The 20996-nt window shown below is 39.4% G+C and overlaps 1 protein-coding gene across 3 annotated transcripts; it reads right to left on the bottom strand.

The window, feature by feature from the left end:
• Positions 1-106: 106 nt before the first annotated feature.
• ddx46 (DEAD (Asp-Glu-Ala-Asp) box polypeptide 46) lies at positions 107-20366 on the bottom strand. Of its 3 annotated transcripts, none has more exons than XM_020917907.2 (23): positions 20241-20366; positions 18584-18748; positions 18256-18357; positions 18071-18158; positions 17183-17351; positions 16280-16512; positions 15820-15933; positions 14833-14998; positions 14179-14299; positions 13030-13205; positions 12416-12537; positions 11316-11394; positions 8996-9078; positions 7652-7816; positions 6588-6750; positions 4675-4868; positions 3707-3844; positions 3289-3438; positions 2612-2836; positions 1685-1903; positions 1281-1425; positions 968-1041; positions 107-305 (listed from the first exon to the last, which is right to left on the bottom strand). In XM_020917907.2, the coding sequence occupies exons 1-23, from the start codon at positions 20255-20257 to the stop codon at positions 258-260; spliced, it is 3156 nt and encodes a 1051-aa protein (XP_020773566.1). In that variant the 5' UTR covers positions 20258-20366; the 3' UTR covers positions 107-257. The 3 variants fall into 3 exon arrangements, with proteins under 3 accessions (XP_020773566.1, XP_020773567.1, XP_020773568.1); XM_020917908.2 differs by having other exon boundaries at positions 15820-15930; positions 20241-20341; XM_020917909.2 differs by having other exon boundaries at positions 17183-17348; positions 20241-20341.
• Between the last annotated feature and the right edge of the window lie 630 nt (positions 20367-20996).

Below are 20996 nucleotides of genomic sequence, written 5' to 3'. Positions count from 1 at the left end.
CGTGAACAGTAATTTCTCTAATGGAAGACTGTTGTATGATGTACATGCAAAGACTTATTTTGAGGGAGCATTTTAGCGATAGTGTGAGAAAGAAAATGACTGCAAGTTATTATAAAATTATGAGATTTATTGACACAGAGGAACACATGTCTGTACGCATTGGGGGTGACAACATAATATACAGAAGAAGCTTAAGTTGTTATCGACCATTAAAAAAAAAAACCAAGAACTGCATACACAAAAAACAGAATCCTCCTTCAGAGCACTTTGTATCGGCCCTTGCTCGTCGGCTGGTACGAGTTTTGCTGCAGAGAAAAAAAACAAAGAGACGGTGAGAAAAGAATTGAGTATAAAATATTTAATATACTGCAGTAATGTGTGTTGTATGAAGTTCATAGTCTAGTGTGTGCAGTCAGGAGTGGGCAATTCTCACAATTACGACATCATACATATTTAAGAGGGGGGAAAAAAGCCAAGAAGGTTGTGTGATTTGACAAATTTTATACCAGGTGCCCTTCCAAATTAAAGTTGAGATTATTATTTCTAGTCACTGGATAATTCTAAGACTAAACATCCCTATTTACATGTTATAATGTTGAAAGAAAAAGCAGCATTCAAGACTATTACAACCTGCCTAGTACTTATTACAACTATATTATTGTAGCAGCAGTTGTAGTAACAGTTGATACACTATGAAATCATAGTTTTGTAGTCCATCAGAAATAACATGTCGTCAGTAAATGTCTTATTTGAAGTTTAACTATGAAACAAATGTTTTATGACAGCGCTTAAGTGATGTTTTATTTAAACCTCTTCTAACAGTTTTCTTATACTTCTGTTGCATTTGTGCACATCTTCAGAACAACTCATTAAATCCTACCTTGTATCTTATTTTGATTTTGTTGCCCATGTAATGCTTATCTTAAATAGATTCAAGTAGTAGTAGTAATAGTTTCAAAGTACTTACGAGTCTGATGAGCTCCTCTTTGATCAGCCGTGTGATTTCAGTCTTGGCTTTCTGTACAGCCAGTTCATTCGCACCTGGAACACAGAAATCACTGTCATTATTTTACTGGTTTAGTTTCAATAAATGTTTGGGATTGTAGTATTTAAGTGATAATCAATGGTTATCACAATTTTTGGGGGACCCCGAACACATGGTCCAGGGACCCCTTACTGGTTAAGTCAACACTTTGGTCACAACAGCAGGTCCTGTGAGGCGACTGCTGTCGTGATTTTGGGTGGTACAAAACTCCAGAGAATGAAATGTATGTCCGTACTCTCAATGGCCAGGTAGATCTTGCGCTCTCCTTCTTTGGGCTCTTTTCCAGGAGGGAAGTACGTTCCTCTGATGGTGATGGCTGCTTCAGAATACTCTCCGATCCTCTGCAGAGCCTCCTTTGACGTGACCTTCCAACGCGCGGTCTGAGAGCGGACAGGGAAAAGGTAAATATACGTCAGGACAAAATATGACACATTTATGCATTCATGCAAAAACAACTATTTATGCAGAAAAGGCTACAAGGAAACTATGTATTTATATAAAGACTTCAGTTAACTGTCTCACTTCTGTTGCCCCACAGAAATCCTTATATTCTAAATATCATAACTAAGATTCCATCTACCGATTAATGGACTAAACCACTAAAAGCGTACAGCCCTAAAAGAACCCTGTACGTCTCACCTGAGGGAAGTCGTTGATCTCCAGCTCTTCTTCATACCTCTTGACCGTCTCTGTTTGTTCCGCCCCCTGTTTCTCCTCTTCCATCTTCTCCACGGGCGTGTAGTTGAGTTTGGCGTTGATCTTCTCAGCGAGCTGCTCCGCGATGGTTTTGGCCGACACTGATGGCGTCACGATGGTGCCACCGCGAAGGATGGCGTTTGTGGCCTGCTGCATCACGTCCTGAGAAGGGAGAAAAACAATCAAGGAAAAACAAAAAAACTATCCTTGTCATTACCTGACTTTGCACCAACTGTACTTAGGACAAACTTTTAGTAAAATTTACTCCGACCAGTTAACAATTATTCACGTACTAAATTACTTGAAAATGATTTCAATAACTGATCTGTCACAATTAAAGTTCATGTATTATGCGAAATTGAGTCTTGTGAGCTTTAAGTCATATTATAATGCTGTTATTTCATCAAAAACATACCTGGAGTTATGTTTTGTTTCTGTCACACATGTTTGAGTAACTCTTTATCATCAGTCTGTCTACATCTCCAAAGCTCCAAATGCTCTGTTCCACCTTGTGATGTCATGAAGCAGTAGATTTCAAGTGAACAGCTCCTTTTACCTTTAGTTCAGTAGAGATTGGCAATTACAGGGCTGAAATTATCCAAGTGTTTCTATTGAAGGTGGATGGAGTTTAAAAACACAGTGAAACTCTTCCTGTATTACCATATGACATCACAACATGGAACAGAGTGTTTTCTGTTTGAGAGAAGAACTCAGCCTAAATGTGCAAGGTTTGTGTGTTAAACATGTGTGAATGAAACAAAATACAACTCCAGGTCTGTTTATGATGAAGAAAGTACACTAGAACACAGTGAAAAATAGTGAAATATTGGCCCTTAAACCTGATGAGTTGTTTCTGTCCCCGTGTCTCACCTGTGCCTCAGCTCCCAGGTTCTTCTGAGCATTGATCCTAAGCGCCAGTCGTTTTGCCATCTCCAGTTTCTGGATGTTTCCGGCAGAGGCGGGTGCTCCTCCTGTGCCCCCGGTCGAGGCTGCGGTGGTGGGCACGACTCCAGCTCCTGGGAGGGCGGCTCCTGGAGCCGCCAAGTCCTTCACACGTTTCTTTGAGTTAAACATGCTCTCGATCTGCTCCTCGATCTGAACACAGAACAAGAGGGTGAGTCAGACATTATGGTAAAGGAGACATTCTGCAACTTACAATAGCACTCGTTCTAGTGGATGCCTAGTATGAATGATGTGAGTGTTTGGTGGTGGTTGATGGTGCAAATCCCGCATCTGTCAGTCTGTCCCAGGGCAGCTGTGGCTACAGATGTAGCTTCTCACACACCCCCGTGTGTGGAGTGAATGAATAATGCAGTGTAAAGCACTTTGGGTGTGTCAAAATGTACTATATAAATGCAATTCATTATCATAATCATAATTATTATTCATGTGTAATGTAACTGTGTTGTAACCTGAGCTCTGAGAAAAACATTTGGCCACATCACCCGCCCATAGTTATAATAATCCTCTAAACAGTTGCTTTGCATACTGTATAACTGGTCCTTTAAATAACACACGGCTACACCAGAGGTAAAACAGAAACTCACATCGAGTGCTCCGTCCTCATCATCTGAGTCCTGCAGGCCCAGAGCAGCCTTCTGCAGCTTCTTCCTCTCATTGGCCAGAGCGTGCTCTGTCTCATCAAACTTAAAGCCTTTACCAGAGAACCCACTGCTGCTTTTGATGGACTTTCCCTCCTGTCAGACAAAGCAGAATTAAATCAATATCTGAGATAATGATATTACAATTGCAAACAATGAAATACAGCTTATGATGATGAGAGGATGAAAATCATACTATACTATATTATATATAATCTTTATCTGTGCAGTACTATGGTTTGTAAAATGAGCAATTAAAGTGGATTTTGGATTTTAATCATGTGACAACACATAGGAAATACAGAAAAGATAAACCTGTAGATAAATCCGTAAATAAAAGTAAAGAGACGGCAAGTAAACATACTGCTTTCTGTTGGTCTTTGAAGGAGGCCCAGAGCTGCTCCAGTTCAGGAGGGACAGCGGAGCCTGAGAGCTCCAGAGCTTTGATGATGTCACCAGCGTAACGCGCCTGCTCCTCTGTGATGAATGTGTACGCGTAGCCCTAAATAACAAACACAAGTATAAGTGTATTCAGTAACTGACAGTTTAACACAAGACCATTAGAAGTACATGTACTTCTAATATACATAATATAATATAAACTAATATACAGAAGCCTACAGTTTACCACAAGTTCTTTTTATAGAGCTGCAATTCATGATTATTTCAGAAGCCCATTATATTTCTAAGGTTCCCTGATGATTTCAAATTGCAAGCAGACAAAAAAAGTAAAAAATAAAATAAAATATGCAAAGAAAACCCAAACAACAACAGATGACTAGCATTTTTCAACAAAATCACATAATTTTGATCATTTTAACTTAAGTCCATCTGAAAATTAGCACGTGTACTATAACACTTTAACAGTGCATCTGGTTTAACCCAATGCAATAGCTATGTCCACATGAAATAAATGCTATACATGTTGTTGCAGCACTAATGTTTGATTTTGTATTTGCTTATCTTTTCAGGAGACTGTTTTACCACCTGACCAAGGATAAAATAGACTTTTTTGCCAAATGGTACACTATAATTATTAAATTGACTTAGTTGAGAAGATAGATGAGACGTTTGTTCTGTTTTTTTGTTTTGTTTTTAAATTAATATAGAGCTGCAGAAGTGTGAATAAAAACTTATATGACTCAAAATAGATACAACTGCTGAAGTGTTTCATTATTGTTTTTTGTGCCATTTATTACATTTACTTCAGAAATATATCGCACTTCAAATTTGTTATAGTGAGAGGCCTATTTGCAGCAATGTTACTTCATGCTGACCGTCCCAAATAAACAACAAACGAGTCTCTATTCTGTCCATTCTCCTCAGTCTAACCTTGTTGCCGGCTCTCCCTGTCCTCCCAGCGCGGTGCACATAGTCTTCGTAGTGGTTGGGGCAGCCGTAGTTCACCACCAGAATCAGCTGCTTCACGTCCAAACCTCGAGCTGCGACAGACGTGGCCACCATCAGACGGCATACGCCTGTTTTAAAGTCATTTATGATGCTGTCGCGGTCGTACTGGTCTATGCCTGAAACAAAACATATTAGATAAAACAGTCACTCAACAGGTTATGGTTAAAGATCCTATATTACACGAAACTGACTCTTGTGAGCTTCAAGTCATGTTATAATGTTGTTGCTACCTCAGACCTGGAGTTGTGTTTTGTTTCATTCATGCAACCCTTTATTATTAGTCTGTCTACATCTCCAAAGCTCAAACTGAGGTTCCAACTTGTGATGTCATGTAGCGGTTGTTTTCAGGTTAACATCTCCTTTTACCATTAGTTGACCAGAAATTAGTTCCAGAGATTCCACATTCTAGAGCTGACATTATTCAAATGATTCTTATGAGGGTGTATTGACTTTAAAGGAACAGGGGTGCACTTCCTCTATTACCACATGACATCACAAGGTGGGACAGAGAACTCAGCCTAAACATGCAGGGTTCAACATGTTTGAATGAGACGAAACATGATGAAGAAACAACATTATAACATAGATCAGAAAATAGTGTAATATGTGCCCTTTGAGGATGCTGTCACAGAATCCTATTATTAAAACAAACACATTATATTTCCAGTACCGTATTTTCTGGGCTATTAGACGCGCTCTTAAGCCTCTAACCCTACCAAAAAATGAGTGTGCGCCCCGCAAGCCAGAGCGCCCTATACGCGAATCCACTCGGGTGTCCCAGCACGACTTCAGTAAACTACAAAGCCGCACCATCCGCAGCGCACGCAAACACGCACAGAGCAGACAGCGACCGTACAGCGAAAAACACCCACAGACACAGTGCAATGCGAGTGCAATGTGTCACTCTGAGCCACAATTGAACAACTGAGTCACTGCGAACACGCCAAAAATCCAGCGGTCCCAGACAGCACCCTCCCTACACGCCACAACTGAACAAAGCCCAGAGTCAATGTGAACGCCACAAACAAAGTCCCACTGACCCATCACACTGTTGTGTTTTGTTTAAAGTCCGGTGTGGTTTATATGTTGAAAAAAGTGCGAAAATAGACCATTTAATGACAGTGCCACTTATAGGCGAGTTTCATTGTTGACAAAAGCGCGCGTTGGGAATTATTTTGGTCGGCGGCAAGAAACGCTAATTCAACATGACGGAGGGAGCGAGAAAGCACGTAAAGGGTATTGATCCCGGTTATTTATCCACTCTAACGGCAGAGGACCCAAGATGATTTGACCAGAAATTGGTCATAAGCATCGATGGACACCAAATCACACTTTTCAACCCCTACAAAAGGTGGACAAACCAAATTTATGGTCGGAATCGCCAACTACCTGGACAAATATTCACTTGGGCGATATCCACAATGACTTGGTGGAAACTCTTGGGCCATTCACAGCAGAAAAGATGAAAACCTCCAAGAGTCTCGATGCGTCGTTGAACTTGTTGGGAGTCCACGGTTTGCTAGGATCTTCTACGTTTGCGTTTACGTTTGAAAGCCATTTAATTTGCCGTTAGCGGTTCTTTTCACTCGGAATACGAAAAAGACATTTTCCTTCTTCCGTGCTTCTATTTGTGCATCCGATAATGCAGCAGGAATTTACCATTATCGGGGATAAATACACGAGGTTATGCACTGTGTTTGACCGCTACCGTGTTTCTTGCCTCCGACCAAAATATTTCCCAGCATGCAACGCGGGCTTTTAATAACAATGACGTCAGCTGAAACTCGCCTATAATCCAGAGCGCCTAATAGCCCAGAAAATACGGTAGTACACACCTCCGTGCAGGGACAGACAGGGGTAGGAAGCCTTCATCAGATCTTTGAGCAGTCCATCGGCGTGCTCCTGTTTATCCACAAATATAATAACAGAGCCCTTCTCCTGATAATGACCCAGAATCTCCAACAGCTTCAGGAACTTCTTCTCCTCCTCGATCACCAGCTGCACAAACACCAAACAGCGCAATGATAGAAAGAGATACTTATAAGGACAGATGATTTAAGAAGAAGAGAGATCATTTATAAGGGTTAAATCACAGGGGGACAACAGTGCAATAAACTAGAGATAGGTGAGACCCCCATTTCACACAAAAATATATTGGTGACCCTGATATCCTCCTACTACCTCAGAAGCTACTGTCTTATAACAGTGTATCCCCAGGTTTGACTACCCCAAATTAAAGACTTTTTTTTTTAAGAGCGCTTAAATGAAAATTAAGACCAACATTACACCCATTATGCAGGAAAATAACACCAGCCACCAACCAAAGTATTGTTTGCACATACTCCAAATTAGACGTTCATGCACGTTACATGATTTCACGTTGTTTTGTTTTTTTTCCCTCTCTCCGTTTAACATTGCACTGCAGCCCATATACAAAAAAATAGTCTAATACAATTTAAGACCTTTGTGAAAAAAATAAGACTTGGACAACATAATTTAAGACTTTTTAAGGCCTTAATTTAGGAACATGAAACTTAAGACTTTTAAGGCCCCGCGGCTATATAAGAAAAAGATAGATACAACTAATGATTATTTTAGGAACTGTAGTTTTGTTTTTTGTTTTTCAAGAAAATTCCTCCACTGTCAATTACACAGTGTTATGTATTATTTTTTATACATACTACATGACTTTGACCATAACCCCTGATAAACTCTGTAAGTACTCTAGGTAATACAGTATAATAACATGTATAAGAACATTAAATCTGGTAGCTGGCTGTTAGGCTCAGCTAAGGTGCATCCTAATAATAAACTAAACTAATGACCATGCCTCCTTTTGTAATAACATACGTAATAACATCTGTACTGGAGTGTAATAAGACATGTACGGTTGCATTACCACGTGCTGCTCGACGTCAGAGCACACCACGCTCCTCCCTCCCACCTGCACCTCGATGGGTTTGGACAGAATCCTTCGGGCCAAAGCCTCCATGGCTCTGGGGAAAGTGGCTGAAAACATGACCGTCTGTCTGTCCGGACGAACGTTATCTACGATTCGCATCACCTGCACAGAGAGAGAGAGCACAGTGAAAAAGGGGGACGGAGATTTTCGCTTTTCCTTCTTCTCTATTTTAATTTCAAGATCCTCCACAATTTGCAATACTAATACTAACATCTTTGTGTCCAACTGGGCTTTTGCAGAGTCGTGTAAAGATCTGTGACACTGATCTAACATATTAAAGACTTGTATTTATAAACTTAGGTATTTACTAGGGTACAGTTACTTTTGGTTTATAATGTTAAGTTTTACTACATTGATCAAAAAATGCAGCTGTTCTGGTTACCGTATTTTGTGCACTATAGGGCGCTCTGGATTATAAGGCGCACTGTCACTGAATGGTCCATTTTCAAACTTTTTTCACATATAAACCGCACCAGACTATTAGGTGCATTAAACAAAACACAACAGTTACATAAGTCAGTCAAACTTTATTTAACGCCTTCACAATAACTCTCAACTTTGTTCAATTGCAACACGTAAAAAAAATACTGTCTGAGACGCTAAATTGTTAACGTATTTCCAATAACTCATAATTGTTCAAATAGTTAGGCGATTACAGCGTCCATCACGTCCGTCATTATCCGAGTCAGTGTGGTTACTGTTCCCTGGCAGTTCAGTGATGAGTCTTGGTGAAAGCTCGGACCACAGTTGATACTGATCCTTAGCCCGGGCGTCCACGATCCATTGGCAGATCGTGGCGTAAGTCGCTCGGCGCTGTTTCTCTGTCTTGTTGAATGTGTGTCCGCCTTCTCTCATCCACTGCTCCCACGCAGCTCGCACTTTCACTTTAGAACAGCCTTGAGTTTAAAGTGGGCGTTGTGAGCGTGTCTCTTGACAGGTGCATTTTGATATTAAAAGGAATCACAGTATGTATTACTCCACGATGCTCCTGACTACGGGAGCCGTAATGCTGCAAGTGGAACGGCTTTATAGTTTACTAAAGCCGTACTAAGACACCCCAATAAATTCATATATAAGGCGCACAGTCGTTTTTGGATGAAATTAGGCTTTTAAGTACAAAAAATACGGTATGTGTTCAGAGAAAAACTGCATTTAGTTGTAGTGCTTGCCTACATAAACCATCAGAAGCCAGATTGAGATTAGATTAATCGTGGTTCAAAGCAAAATGCAACAGCAGGAAGTGTAGAAGAAGGATTCTGTGGAGTTTGGGCCGGTACTCACCTGAGGTTCAAAGCCCATGTCAAACATCCTGTCAGCTTCATCCAGCACAACATAAGTGACTCTGCGAAGGTTTGTGACGCGACCTGCCACCACACAACAGCACAGAACACAAGTCAGCTCAAAATACCACCAAATAACAGGGCTCACATCCTGCCTCAGTCAATACACTACAACTTTTATAAATATGGTACATTTAAACATCTTTATAAGTGCATTGAAGAGTGGCCACCATGTTATAGCTGATGTTACGTTTGGAGCTGGTCTTAGGTTTGGGTGCGTACCATCTGAAAAGTCTCAAACAAAACAAAGATGGCGCCAGCTGAAGCCTAAGCCTCGGCCACCTACAAAAGGGAAACATATTACAGATTACCGTGCATGTGTGGAAGGAACGCCCTGCTCTCAACTACCACACTCTACTCGTAACTAAACTCTACAATGAACTCTTAACTAAACTCTTAAAACAATTTTCCATAAATTTTTTCCATAGATTTAAAAAAAAAAAAAAAACAGTTCAAAGGCATCACTAACCAGCTATGTGCCAACTAATATCCATAAGGTGTTTTTCAAAAATCATGTTTAAAACTCAAGATTAGGGAGAATAACTTAGCTTAATTTAGCTTTAAGATTCAGGTCTTGTGGTCATCAGTTACCCCAAAGGAGAATAGCCCTGAGCAAAGCTGCAAACTTGTATTTATTTTTACTTTTTTTTTTTAAAGTCTATTGGAAAAAATGAATGGGAATTTTACTTCTAGAACCAGGCGGGGGGGTGGGGGTTGGGGTCACTGTTGTGCTTCATAATGTAGGGCTGCAACAACTATTACAAACAATTTTAGCAACTCAAATATCTGTGTCTGAAATGAATTAAGCACAGCCAAACAACCATGCCATTTGCTGAGAGAAGTAATAATCACATCACAATGTTAGAGGTGCACTATAATGTATCTATAATGCGTTTAATGTATCCAGCACCTGCTTGTCTCCAAGATGATATTATGTTGTGTCTAGAAAGAGGCGATACCACCATTACAGTTTTATAGCTTTTTAAAAAAATTTATAGTTTCTTTACAATAAAAACTTCTGTCATTAAATAAATGCATAATAGAGAATAATATTGGAACATTCCAGTCAAAGTCATAGCATCTCCATAAAGAGAAGCAGGTGGCAGATGCAGCATGAGAAAAGTGACATAATGAAATGAAGACGTTAAAAGATTCCCAAGAGCCAAACATTGATTTGGTTTAAAAGATACATTCAGTCTTTTACATACTACTAGCTTGTCACTGTTTATTAACTCACTGATTTAAAAAATAATAAAACAGATGTGTTGATTATCAGAATAAATTAGTTAGTTGCAGCCCTAATTTAGATTAATTATATCTGATGTCTCTGTTGAATATTTAAATCTTTTACTCCAAAGACCCAGGACCAAAAAAAAAAAAAAAAAGATTTCACTTCTATTTAGAGGATTTGTATGATGAATGTAGATAACCATTAACCATAACCATTTGCATTCCCTGTTGCATTTTAACAGTGGCTAAAAGATAACCCAATCCGGTGGTTCTTGTTTCTGGAGATCCCAGGCAGCGTTGGACCCACCTGTCTCATCCTCCATCTTCAGAAACGTCTTTCGCTTTGTCAAATAATGCCACAGTTTAGTCAGAGATGAGACTCAGAATACTCTGTTGTTACCTCCTCAAAAACATTGTGTTTTGTTTCATTCACATGTTTGAGTAATCCTTTATTATTAGTCTGTCTACATCTCCAAAGCTCAAAATGCTCTGTACCACCATATGATGTCTTGAAGTGGTAGTCACCTTTTGTTCTGTAGAGAACAGCTATTACAGGGCTGACATTATCAAAATGATTCTAGTGAATGTGAGAGTTTAAAAACACAATGGAGCAATTCCGGTATTACCACATGATATCACCGCTTTCGTATGGCCTTGTTTTTAACTTGATGGCAAATCTACACCCTCTGATGCATCATGGGTTCACTTAAATGGTAGGAACACAGGTCGTTCTCCGGTAAGCACTGTGGTTCCCAGTGTATGTGGTGCGGGAACTGACACCGGCACCGGTCTGGGCGGCCCGAAAACAGCTAAGGTGGAAGTGTTTTCTATTTGAGAGAAGAACTAAATCTGCAGGGTTTTTGTGTTAAACATGTGTGAATGAAACAAAACACAAATCCAGGTCTGTTTGTGATGAGGAAACAACATTATAACATAGATCAGAAATTAGTGTAATATGAGCCCTTTAAATCCACATAATAATAATAATAAAGGTGTGTTGCAGAGGTGGGACAGAAGGGGGCGCCACTCACCGCTGTTGGCTCCCAGCATGTCGATCATTCTGCCTGGAGTGCACACGATGATCTCTGCTCCTCTCTTCAGCTCAGCAATCTGTGATCAAACAAAATCATTGTAAACCCAGCACAGACTGAGGGACTGGAGCTGGAGGCGGTGTCTGGGGTGAGGGAGGACTTTCACTGCATCTCTGCTTAGTAGGCCTAGTACTTTTTCTTATTTTAGGTCATACTTGAACAGTACTTTTGGGACCAGCTCCTGTATCATAATTTAGAATCACAAAATGGGATAACAATGACCATAATACAACATACATTTCTTCTTAGTGTTTTTTTATCCTTCGTCTCTGGAAACCATAGACTATAAATGCACACAGCTTACCCGATATCCAAATAGGAAGAGAGCCTGGGTGTGCTTCCAGCTCTGCCTCCAATTCACTATCTATTGAAAAAACATCTCCTCTCTCTCTGTAACTGTCTTAAAATGTTAGTATTAATCCGCTCTACATGATCCTGGTGTTTTTATATCGCTATTTTGTCCCTACATCTGGAGGACATTTCTGTGTTTACAAAGGGTGATGTTTGTATTTTGAGGCTTAAAAAATATTACATAGTATTATATCGTGGCCATATCAGGTTGTAAAAGTCTGATCCCATCAGATCTCAGAAGCTAAGCAAGGCCAGGCCTGGTCAGTACTTGGATGGGAGATCACTGGGAATATCAGGAGCCACAGGGGGGCGCCAGTCACAAAAACTACTAGCCTCAGTGAGCTTCATCTGACTACAGATGAACACTGTGAGTAACGTCAGTGATATTGCCCACTAACTTTTTATAGGCATCAAAACACTTTGGAGTCAGTTTTCAAAGCCAATTTCCTTTTGGTAAAATAGTGGTTCCATTCAACAATCCCTTGTACTTTTAGACAGCTGCAACTGTGGCCTTATCATTGGGAACAATCAAACTGATCTGACAATTTTTGGCAGAGTCTAAGACCAAAACACAAATGAAGAGTCTAGTTTACTAAATAGCCCAATAACATAAATAATGATCAATAACTAAATAAACTGTCATGTTTTACACAGATTAGAAATGAAACCTCTGTATGACGGATCTGTACCTGTTCGCTGATGCCAGTCCCTCCGTACACACACACCACTCTGAGTCCCAGAGGTTTGGAGAACTTCTTACACTCTTTGGTGATCTGCAGAGCCAGCTCTCGAGTCGGGGTCATGATCACGGCTACAAACAAAGAGGATTCACTTTAGATTAGGCATATATTGGTACATTTTGATACTAGCTACCAATTTAGTCGTATGACTTTTTTAGTGTCAACTGTCAACAGACATAGTCATGCTTTTGTCTGTATAAGGACTTGGACTGTGAATTATAATACTGATCTATAACTACTTAATAAAAGAAACTGGTCAGTTGAATTCTGGAGCAAATGCATCACTGTTTAAGAAAGAAAAATTGGAGAGCAGAGTAAGTAAAGAGCAGAGGCCATGTATGGGGGTAGAGGAAAAGTGGAATTTCTGGAGCAATGGCGTTGTGAATGCAGGGGAAGACAGATTACTCAAACATGCGTGAATCACTCAACTTCCTAAATACAACTTCCAGAGGGTAAATGAGAAAGGAAAAATTAAAAGCTCTTTGGATATGTCTCCTTTAACATAAAAAGACCACTGGCCCTTATAAACTATTGTATTATGACTTGGCTAATGCAATGCTTACAGATGGGCCCCTCGGACTCCTCTAGGGGGCGCTGGTCCATGATATGTCTGAACATGGGCAGCAGGAAGGCGATAGTTTTTCCACTTCCCGTTTTGGCAATGCCGATGAGGTCACGGCCTGACATGATGGCAGGAATCGCCTGGGTCTGGATCGGGGTGGGCTTCTCATAGTTATGCCTGAGGAAAACATGGAGGAACATGAATTTAAACTATGAAATATACCTGTAATATGTGAATAAGATTAAAGAAGAGGAGTTTTAAAGTGAAACGGCCCTGTCCTTGTTTACTAGCTAATATTTACATGACCAGCCAGTTTTCTACATTCTGTGTGAATCCAGAAGAGACTGGAACCAGATCATAGTGTTAAAAACCTCCATCCAAACTTGAGACGATCTAACCACCTGGGTTGGGAAAGTTCATTTTCTACAAGAACTAGTTCAAAGTTCAGTTCACAATTTTTTTGTGTTAATAGTTTGTTCATAGTTCCAAAAAAAATCAACTAGCAATTATTTTATCAGTTTTAACAATGAACCTATGTGTTAGATTTCTTTTTTTTATTCATATTTTTGTTTAGTCTTGTTTCAATGATGCATACGGCGATGCAGCACTGGTGGCTCTTGTTGTTGCCAGATTTAATGTTTTTCCGCCAAATTTAAGGGCTCTTTACGGAGTGTTTAGCCGGGTTTTCGCCTGGAACACTAAAGAAATCTGGCACCCTACTCAACGAAGTTAAACAGAAGTGCAGGCTGTTCACAGACACCAGAATGAACGTGTTTACAGTTCGTTCATCAGGCAGTAATACAGTGCGTTCACAAAATATGTTGTTGTGTTTGTTCAGGTACAACACTGCCAACCACAGCTGCTAGTTTGTAGCATGAAGAGGACATCTCCTCTCCAAAACACTCAAATTATTCAGAACAAAATATATCACTTCTTTTACCTGAGATAGGTAATAGTTTGGTGCTTTGATCTCTAATTCTGCACAAATCTGCGCTGTTTCTCAGTCCATTATGTTTTTGTTTATCTTTTTTTATGTGTAAAGTGTAATGTTTGTTTTCTTATTAAATCTGATCCAACAACTTGACTGTCCCATGATAAACTAACCCGGCATCTAATCAAATATAAAACTTATTTCAAGAGTTAGACGTACTTCTTCAGTGCGTTGAGGATCTTCATGGAGACTCCACACTGGACCCAGGTCCTAATAGGTTTGGGGCAGCCTTTCCCTTTGACTGTGATGCCCTCGAGCTCTGCGCGGTATGCAGTCACCTCTGCACAGCAACACAAACCATTCAGTACAGTGAGAAGGAAGAGAAGGTTAGAGCACTCATCCGCCATGTTAAAGGTCCTATATTACATCAAACTGACTCTTGTGAACTTTAAGCAATGTTATCTTCTCTAAAACATACCTGTAGTCTTGCCTTGTTTCATTCATACATGTTTGAGCCCTTTATTAGTAGTATATTTATATCTTCAAATCTTAAAATGCTTTATTTCACCTTGTTGAAGTGGTAGTTTTCAACAACAGCTAACTTGTACCTTAAATTCAGCAGAGATCGGCAATTCTAGGGGTGAAATCATCCAAATGATTCTAGTGAAGGTGTATGGAGTTTAAGAACACAGTGGAGAACTTCCTGTGTTACCACATGACACCACAAGGCGGACCAGAGTATTTATGCAGGATTTGTGTGTTAAACATGAGTGAATGAAACAAAGCACAACTCCAAGAAGTTTTTTTCTTTTACCTTAAAGAGATTTTTGGTAATACTCAATAACACATCATCTGCTTTAGACTTGCACAAACCTTCAGGGCTCATCTTGGCGAGTTCGGGCACTTCCACATAGAAGTTTTTCCGATAGGGCTCGTACTCGATTTTCCCATGATCCACCGGCTCCAGGACCTTCCTCTGTTTGGTCTGAAAACCTGTGAGAGCAGTCTGCAAGTCCACCTCCTCCTCCTCCGAAGAGTACTGCAAAAACAACAACAAAAGCATAAATAATCATCACAAAACTTGTGTTTCTTCTGAAAATTCACACTTAAATGAGATTAATCAAACCCACCTGTCACTCAGAGAAAATGACTGAATCATTTTTACTTTCATCCCTACATTCAGGGCTCTGTGCCAGATTTTTTCTATGTATTAGAGTAAAAAAAATGTCTTGCCCCAGTACAGATATATTGTATAATCATCTCCTGAGGTCAAAATAAGTCTGCTGTGTGCTGTGGACGTTTTATTGTCTGATAATCAGAAAGTGCAGGTTAACATGCTAGTCATGGCTGCTCTAGTTCTGCTTTTCAAAATTAAAAAAAGTATAAATCAGGCCATGTTTATCAAAATGAAAACCAGAACATTATGAAATTTTGTATAGCTGTTAAAGGGGTGGACCTTTGGAACAATTGTACAGAAGACTTAAAAATCTGTGCCCCACTCTTCCATTTTAAAAAGAAATTTAAATGTTTAACTCTGGGCAGACACATGAATTAAAATACTGAGTTTGTGCTGTAGTACTTTGCTGTATTGTTACAGATTTGTTTTTTTCCTCTCGCTGTATTTAAGAATAGAGAACAGGTTTCAAGATGATGCGATGTGACAAAGGAATAGGCATAATAAGCTCAAGCTTCAGCCTACACCCTCTGGGTCTGCGCATGTTGAATATGACTGTATGTGGAATAATGTCAGAATGTACCTGTGACCCAAATAAATTAATAAATCAATCATGGTAGAACAGTTTTAACTGCCCTTTGTGGTTAGTTGTGTTTGTTACATGAGATGGACCCTGCATGTCTGACCTCCATGGCGTCCTGGTCGTTCTCCATCAACTCTCCTTTTTTCTTATGAATATTTGGACCTTTCTTCGTCTTCACCACAGTCACCACTTTGGTCACCATCATGGCTCCCTTCTGCTGCATACACACACAATATTAGATTAAATATTATACAATGGTTAATATATTATACTGTTGTTCATTTGTTAAGTCTATTTTAATTTTAATAAACGTATCCCATAAATTCTTAAGATTAATTCTTAATAAGATTTAATAAATTCCTTAAGAGAAAACCCATTAGATACATTTCCTAATTGTCAACTTTATCCATAAACTATTACAAAACAGACATTTTTGTTTAGGGGTTTACAGGAAAAAAAATAAAATAAAAAAATGTCATGTAATGTCATTTTGTAATTTGGATATCATCTTTAACCAGGATTTAGTTGAGAATTTGCAATTGTACGATTGCTGTTACATTCACCTTATCATTGAGTCCACCCATGTTGAACTTCTTGACCTCTTGTTTGACCTCTTCCATGTATGCGTCCAGAGGATCTACATCGTCCTCCTCTGTCTCCTGCTCCATTTCTGTCTCCTTGTCCTGGTCTAATCCCTCCTTAGAGTCCTCCTTAGACTCCTTGTCTTTCGTCTCCTTTCCTTCACCCTCCTCATCGTCATCTCCCTCCATTGGGGCTGAAGTGTCATCGTCATCATCTAAAAAAAACACAAGCCAAGAGTCAGACTGTGCAAAAGTGTTTATGTCCCACTTTTCCTTCACTGTTGCCTTTACAATTGGAGCCAAAAACCAAAAATAACCATAGGAAGGAAGGACTGTAATCACTTAGTGAAGATTCACACTTTAGAAATGAGCTCTAATTAGGAGAGGTGCCACACAGGGATGGCCCATTAATATAAATACAGTCATTTTCAAAGATCAGCCTGTGTGTTTTAAGGAAGAGCTTTCAGAGAATGTGACTTGGAGCAGACACAAGACTTAAGACTGCCACACACTACCGGAGAATTTGCCCGATTTTAGTTGCAATATCTTCCCCCAGAGTTCGGGGAGGCGTGACCCGACTTTTTGTCTTTGTGTGCGATTTTGAAGCCACTGCGCTCCTTGTGTGTGGTGTCAATGTTGGATCGCAACCACCAAACAACGCTACGCTAACAGTTAATAAAACAGAGCATCGTGGAGTGACAGACACAAAGACGCAAGGTACAAACACGCAAAAATAAAGACTTTATTATTACTCACCTCTTGTAAAATGGTAAATTTAAAGTGCCTTTTGTGTCTGTTTACATTCACACAGCACATGGATCAAAGTGAAGCTGCAGATTAGCAATTTTACAAATAATAATAACACAGTTTTGACTTGTCTCTCACCGTCATCGTCCTCCAGGCTCCACTTCTTGCCCTGCTTCATCTCCTCGAGCTCCTTCTTGATTTCCCCGATGTTCTCGATGGCCTTCTTCCTCTGCTCCTCTCTCCACTTCTCCACACGCTCCTTCCTCTTCCTCATCTCCTCCTCCAGTTTGTTCTGGTCAAAATCCTGCTGCAAATACACAACAACACAAGATGCTTTAAATGTGTGAGCACAGTTTTAGTTTGTTGTCTTTGTATGTTCCTTTTGGTCAGAAAAATTGCTCATGAGAAAGAGTGATTAATAATGGCTACATGTATAATACAGCTTCATTTAAAATTTGTTAAACTGCTAGATAGTATTTTTATTTGTGCAACTAGTAAATATATGTTGTAGAGGTTTTCAGGTTTTTTTTACCATCAATAACACAGACCTGGGTGGATTTGAAAAGTCAACATAGTATGATTTCAAAACTGAACATAGTCTGATCTTTGAGTGTTCAAGCCCCTTTACTCTGCTTCTAAAGGGGGAGGTTTATAAAGCAAGTTTGGTGAGACTATGAAGGTCAGTAGGCACCAGTTAGTCAGAAATATGCCACAATTTAGATAATGGTCTGCCAATGGTATGCCAAGGAAAGATGATTGTGTTACTGTATCTCCTGTGAGTCAATGTTAAACTGAGAGATGTGCATGGAGGATAAATTACTTAAATTCCCTTACAACTACTGGACCATTTTGTATGAATAAAAGTTACAACATAATGTTCTACACCAAAATCAGTCTTATTACATCCAATTAAAAATTTGCTGGATCAGGTATCAGTTCCATGTGCCTTTCAGTATCAGGGCAGACATCAGTATCAGTATCGTGCATCCCTAGTCATGCCAGAAATCTGAAGAATGTGTAACTTACGTCTACAACTTTTTCATCTTCTTTCTCCTCTTTGACTTTTTTCTTTTCAGTAACAGAGTCTAAGCTGTCCTTCTCCTTACTCCTCGACCTGTTAAATAAATAAATACATTTAAAAAAAACAGCAAAGGTGAGTTTAACGAAGATTAAACTAATGTCAAAATGACACAATTTGATCTTGGTCTCACTTCTCATCTGTTTTCCGGCTTTTGCTTCCCGATCGGGATCTTTTTCCTCGGCTTCTTCGATCTCGACTCCTGGACCTGCGTCTGTCTCTACTTCTTGACCGTCTGTGCACACAAAGAGGATTTCTCGATAACAACAATATCTTATTTTTGTAATCCAACAAATATGTGCAAAAATAAGTTGTGACTTAAATGTGTTCATACAAGTTTAAGAGTGCAATATAACTTTTCTGCTAAAAAGTCCATCTGATTTTAAAATTATAATAAGACAAAAAGGAAACCCTTCAAAACCTTGGTCATGGTTTATATTTGTCCTGGTTTAGACACTGACCTTGGTCTTTTCCTGTCTCTGGATCGGGACCTTCGGCGTTCTCGGCTCCGTGATCTCTCTCTCCGGCCTCGCTCTCTCTCCTCTTTTTTGGAGCGTTTATCCGGAGAGCGGCTCTTTGAATGGCTCCCAGAGCGACCCCGCGATGAAGACCGCTTTCTGTAATGTCTGAGAGATGAAGAAAGAAGAAAGATGCATAACGTTACATATAAAAACAGGCAGGAGAGGAAAATAGCTATTAATTATAATTACTCATGCTACTATAGTTGGGTAGATTTTTAAACCAGTACTTGTAATTCTACCCATGTAATTGTAAAATCGAAGAAGTTGCACTGATTACCGCACTAGTCCAAATCATTATTATTGTTCAATATGGATTTTTTTTTTTTGAGTCGATACGGCTATCCAATATTTGTCTTGCTGCTATGACAGATAACCAATATTTCCTGACAGTGATATTAAGTATTTAAAATCAATTTGAAGGACCAAATTTATATGTTAATTTACAGCGAAGCTTACAAATAATTTTTGGCTTTTGTAAAAATACTTACAAAATATATTTATCTGGGATATAAAGTAATATTGTCACTCAGGAGTCTGTTCAAAAAGACAAATGTGATGCACAGAGGACATAAAAAATATTCAGCAGATTCCAGTATGCTTCATTCTTCATTCTGCTTCATTCTAAACCTACACAAAAACCTAATGGTCTGCTCTGATTGGCCAGAGCTCAAAGAACATGCAGATAGAGGTTTAATATGACTAAATTCAGTTTGACCTAGTTTTGTATAAAAGACTGTCCTAAAATGCTTCTTAACTAGTTATTTAGACCTTAACCAGTAGAATTTTTCATGCATACTTGTGATTGAGTATATTAGCCATGTAACTGTACTTTTACTCAAGTACAAATATTCAATAGTCTTTCCGCCACTGTAAACAGGGTAATGTAATGCATGCGTGTAAAGTAACGAATAACAAATAGTCACATTATTGTAAATGAGAGGAAATTTGAAGCTGTAATTCTACCCATGCAGTTGTACTTGCATATCTAATCAATAATTACTAAGAGGTGAGGTACTGCCTCACTCCTGTCTCTGCTTCTTTGTAAACCTACAAACACAACACCTACTACTGCTACTACTACTGCTACTACTACTGCTACTACTGCAACCTTTACTACCCTACATATATTCAATACTTTTCCACTGATGTACAAAGGGTTATGTCATGTGCCACTGTTGATCCCGCATCAGAATAACGACTTTAATTTACAAAAAAAACTGCAAATGCCGCATCACGCACGTTCTTTAAGCCGGATTTTCAAACTAGGAAATGCTCAGACGCCAAGAAACTGATAAGTGCGGCGAAGTGCGTGTATTTGTTTTGTTAAGTCATTACTGCTTATTGCGTTTGTAACATGCGCTTCACTCTCCGTGCTTTAAATCCTACACATGCCGCATTATGAACTGACCATTCCAATGATAGAAAATCACACAATAAGCAAAACGATTGTGCAAAAGCTCCACAAAGTTTTGAGTTGACGAGGATCGAGTGAGTCGGGTAACAAGCTAATGCTAACAATGACGATTAAAACAACAAAAACGTGATAATACATGCGCGAATAAACCGAATTATCAGAGTAAATGTGTGCGCCACATACCTAGATTCACGACCCATTCCCAGACGATAAAATTAAGTTTTGACGAGGTAAAAATAAACAAAACCACAGCGCCGCGTTGGTTTGTCGTTGAACCGTGACGTCCTCAACCTGCGACACATGTTGGTGTTTTGTTGCAGTGGAGCGCGCCCCTAGCGGCAGGAGGAGGTTCTGGTTATGTTGAGCTAGATTCAGTGGTCCCCAACCTGTAGATCGCGATCAACAGTTCGATCTTTGCCGTGTCCCCGGTAGATCTCCAGCTGAATTCAACAATTTGTGATACTAGATGTGCATTGAAAGTGAGCGCTTACTTTGGTTTAACTTAACTGCGTGAGGTGGTCTTTTCACAAATGAAAATCAACAAATCCAAGCACAGAAACAGTCTGACCGAGAGGCACCTCACAGATTGTCTCAGTTTAGCTGTTTGCAACTATAAACCAAACTTCAAAACATTACCCAAGGAAATTCAGATTCACCCATCACCCCGAGTTTGATAATAATAGAACTTCTCTCATTTGACCCTTAATGCTGTTTAGTGATCAAATTTGCACTATTTTGGTTGCTTTCACTGCATTTGGTTTGCATTTTGTTTGTATTGCAGTTACACATTTTTTCTGGCAGAGAGTGTTTTGGTCCCCATTCTGTAATGAGTGTTCCTTAAGTTACAAGATTGCAAAAATAAAGCTGTGTGGAACTATAAACACGATCACTTTTGTTGTTGTTATTTACGTTCATGTTGGTAGATCTTGCTCTTTTCTC

The sequence above is a fragment of the Boleophthalmus pectinirostris genome, unplaced genomic scaffold, assembly GCF_026225935.1.
Source record: "Boleophthalmus pectinirostris isolate CB_2022bp ecotype Guang Dong unplaced genomic scaffold, ASM2622593v1 HiC_scaffold_12, whole genome shotgun sequence".
NCBI classification, from domain to species: domain Eukaryota; kingdom Metazoa; phylum Chordata; class Actinopteri; order Gobiiformes; family Gobiidae; genus Boleophthalmus; species Boleophthalmus pectinirostris.
This window is presented reverse-complemented; position numbering and strand designations above follow the sequence as displayed.

Bases quoted from the DNA above. Each gene is read 5' to 3' on its own strand.
- ddx46 (XM_020917907.2), bottom strand. The intron at 14,999-15,819 runs GTCAGACATGCA...TTGTTTTTGCAG, and splicing joins ACGACCAGGACGCCATGGAG to TACTCTTCGGAGGAGGAGGA. The intron at 13,206-14,178 runs GTACGTCTAACT...TGTTTTCCTCAG, and splicing joins ATCCTCAACGCACTGAAGAA to GCATAACTATGAGAAGCCCA.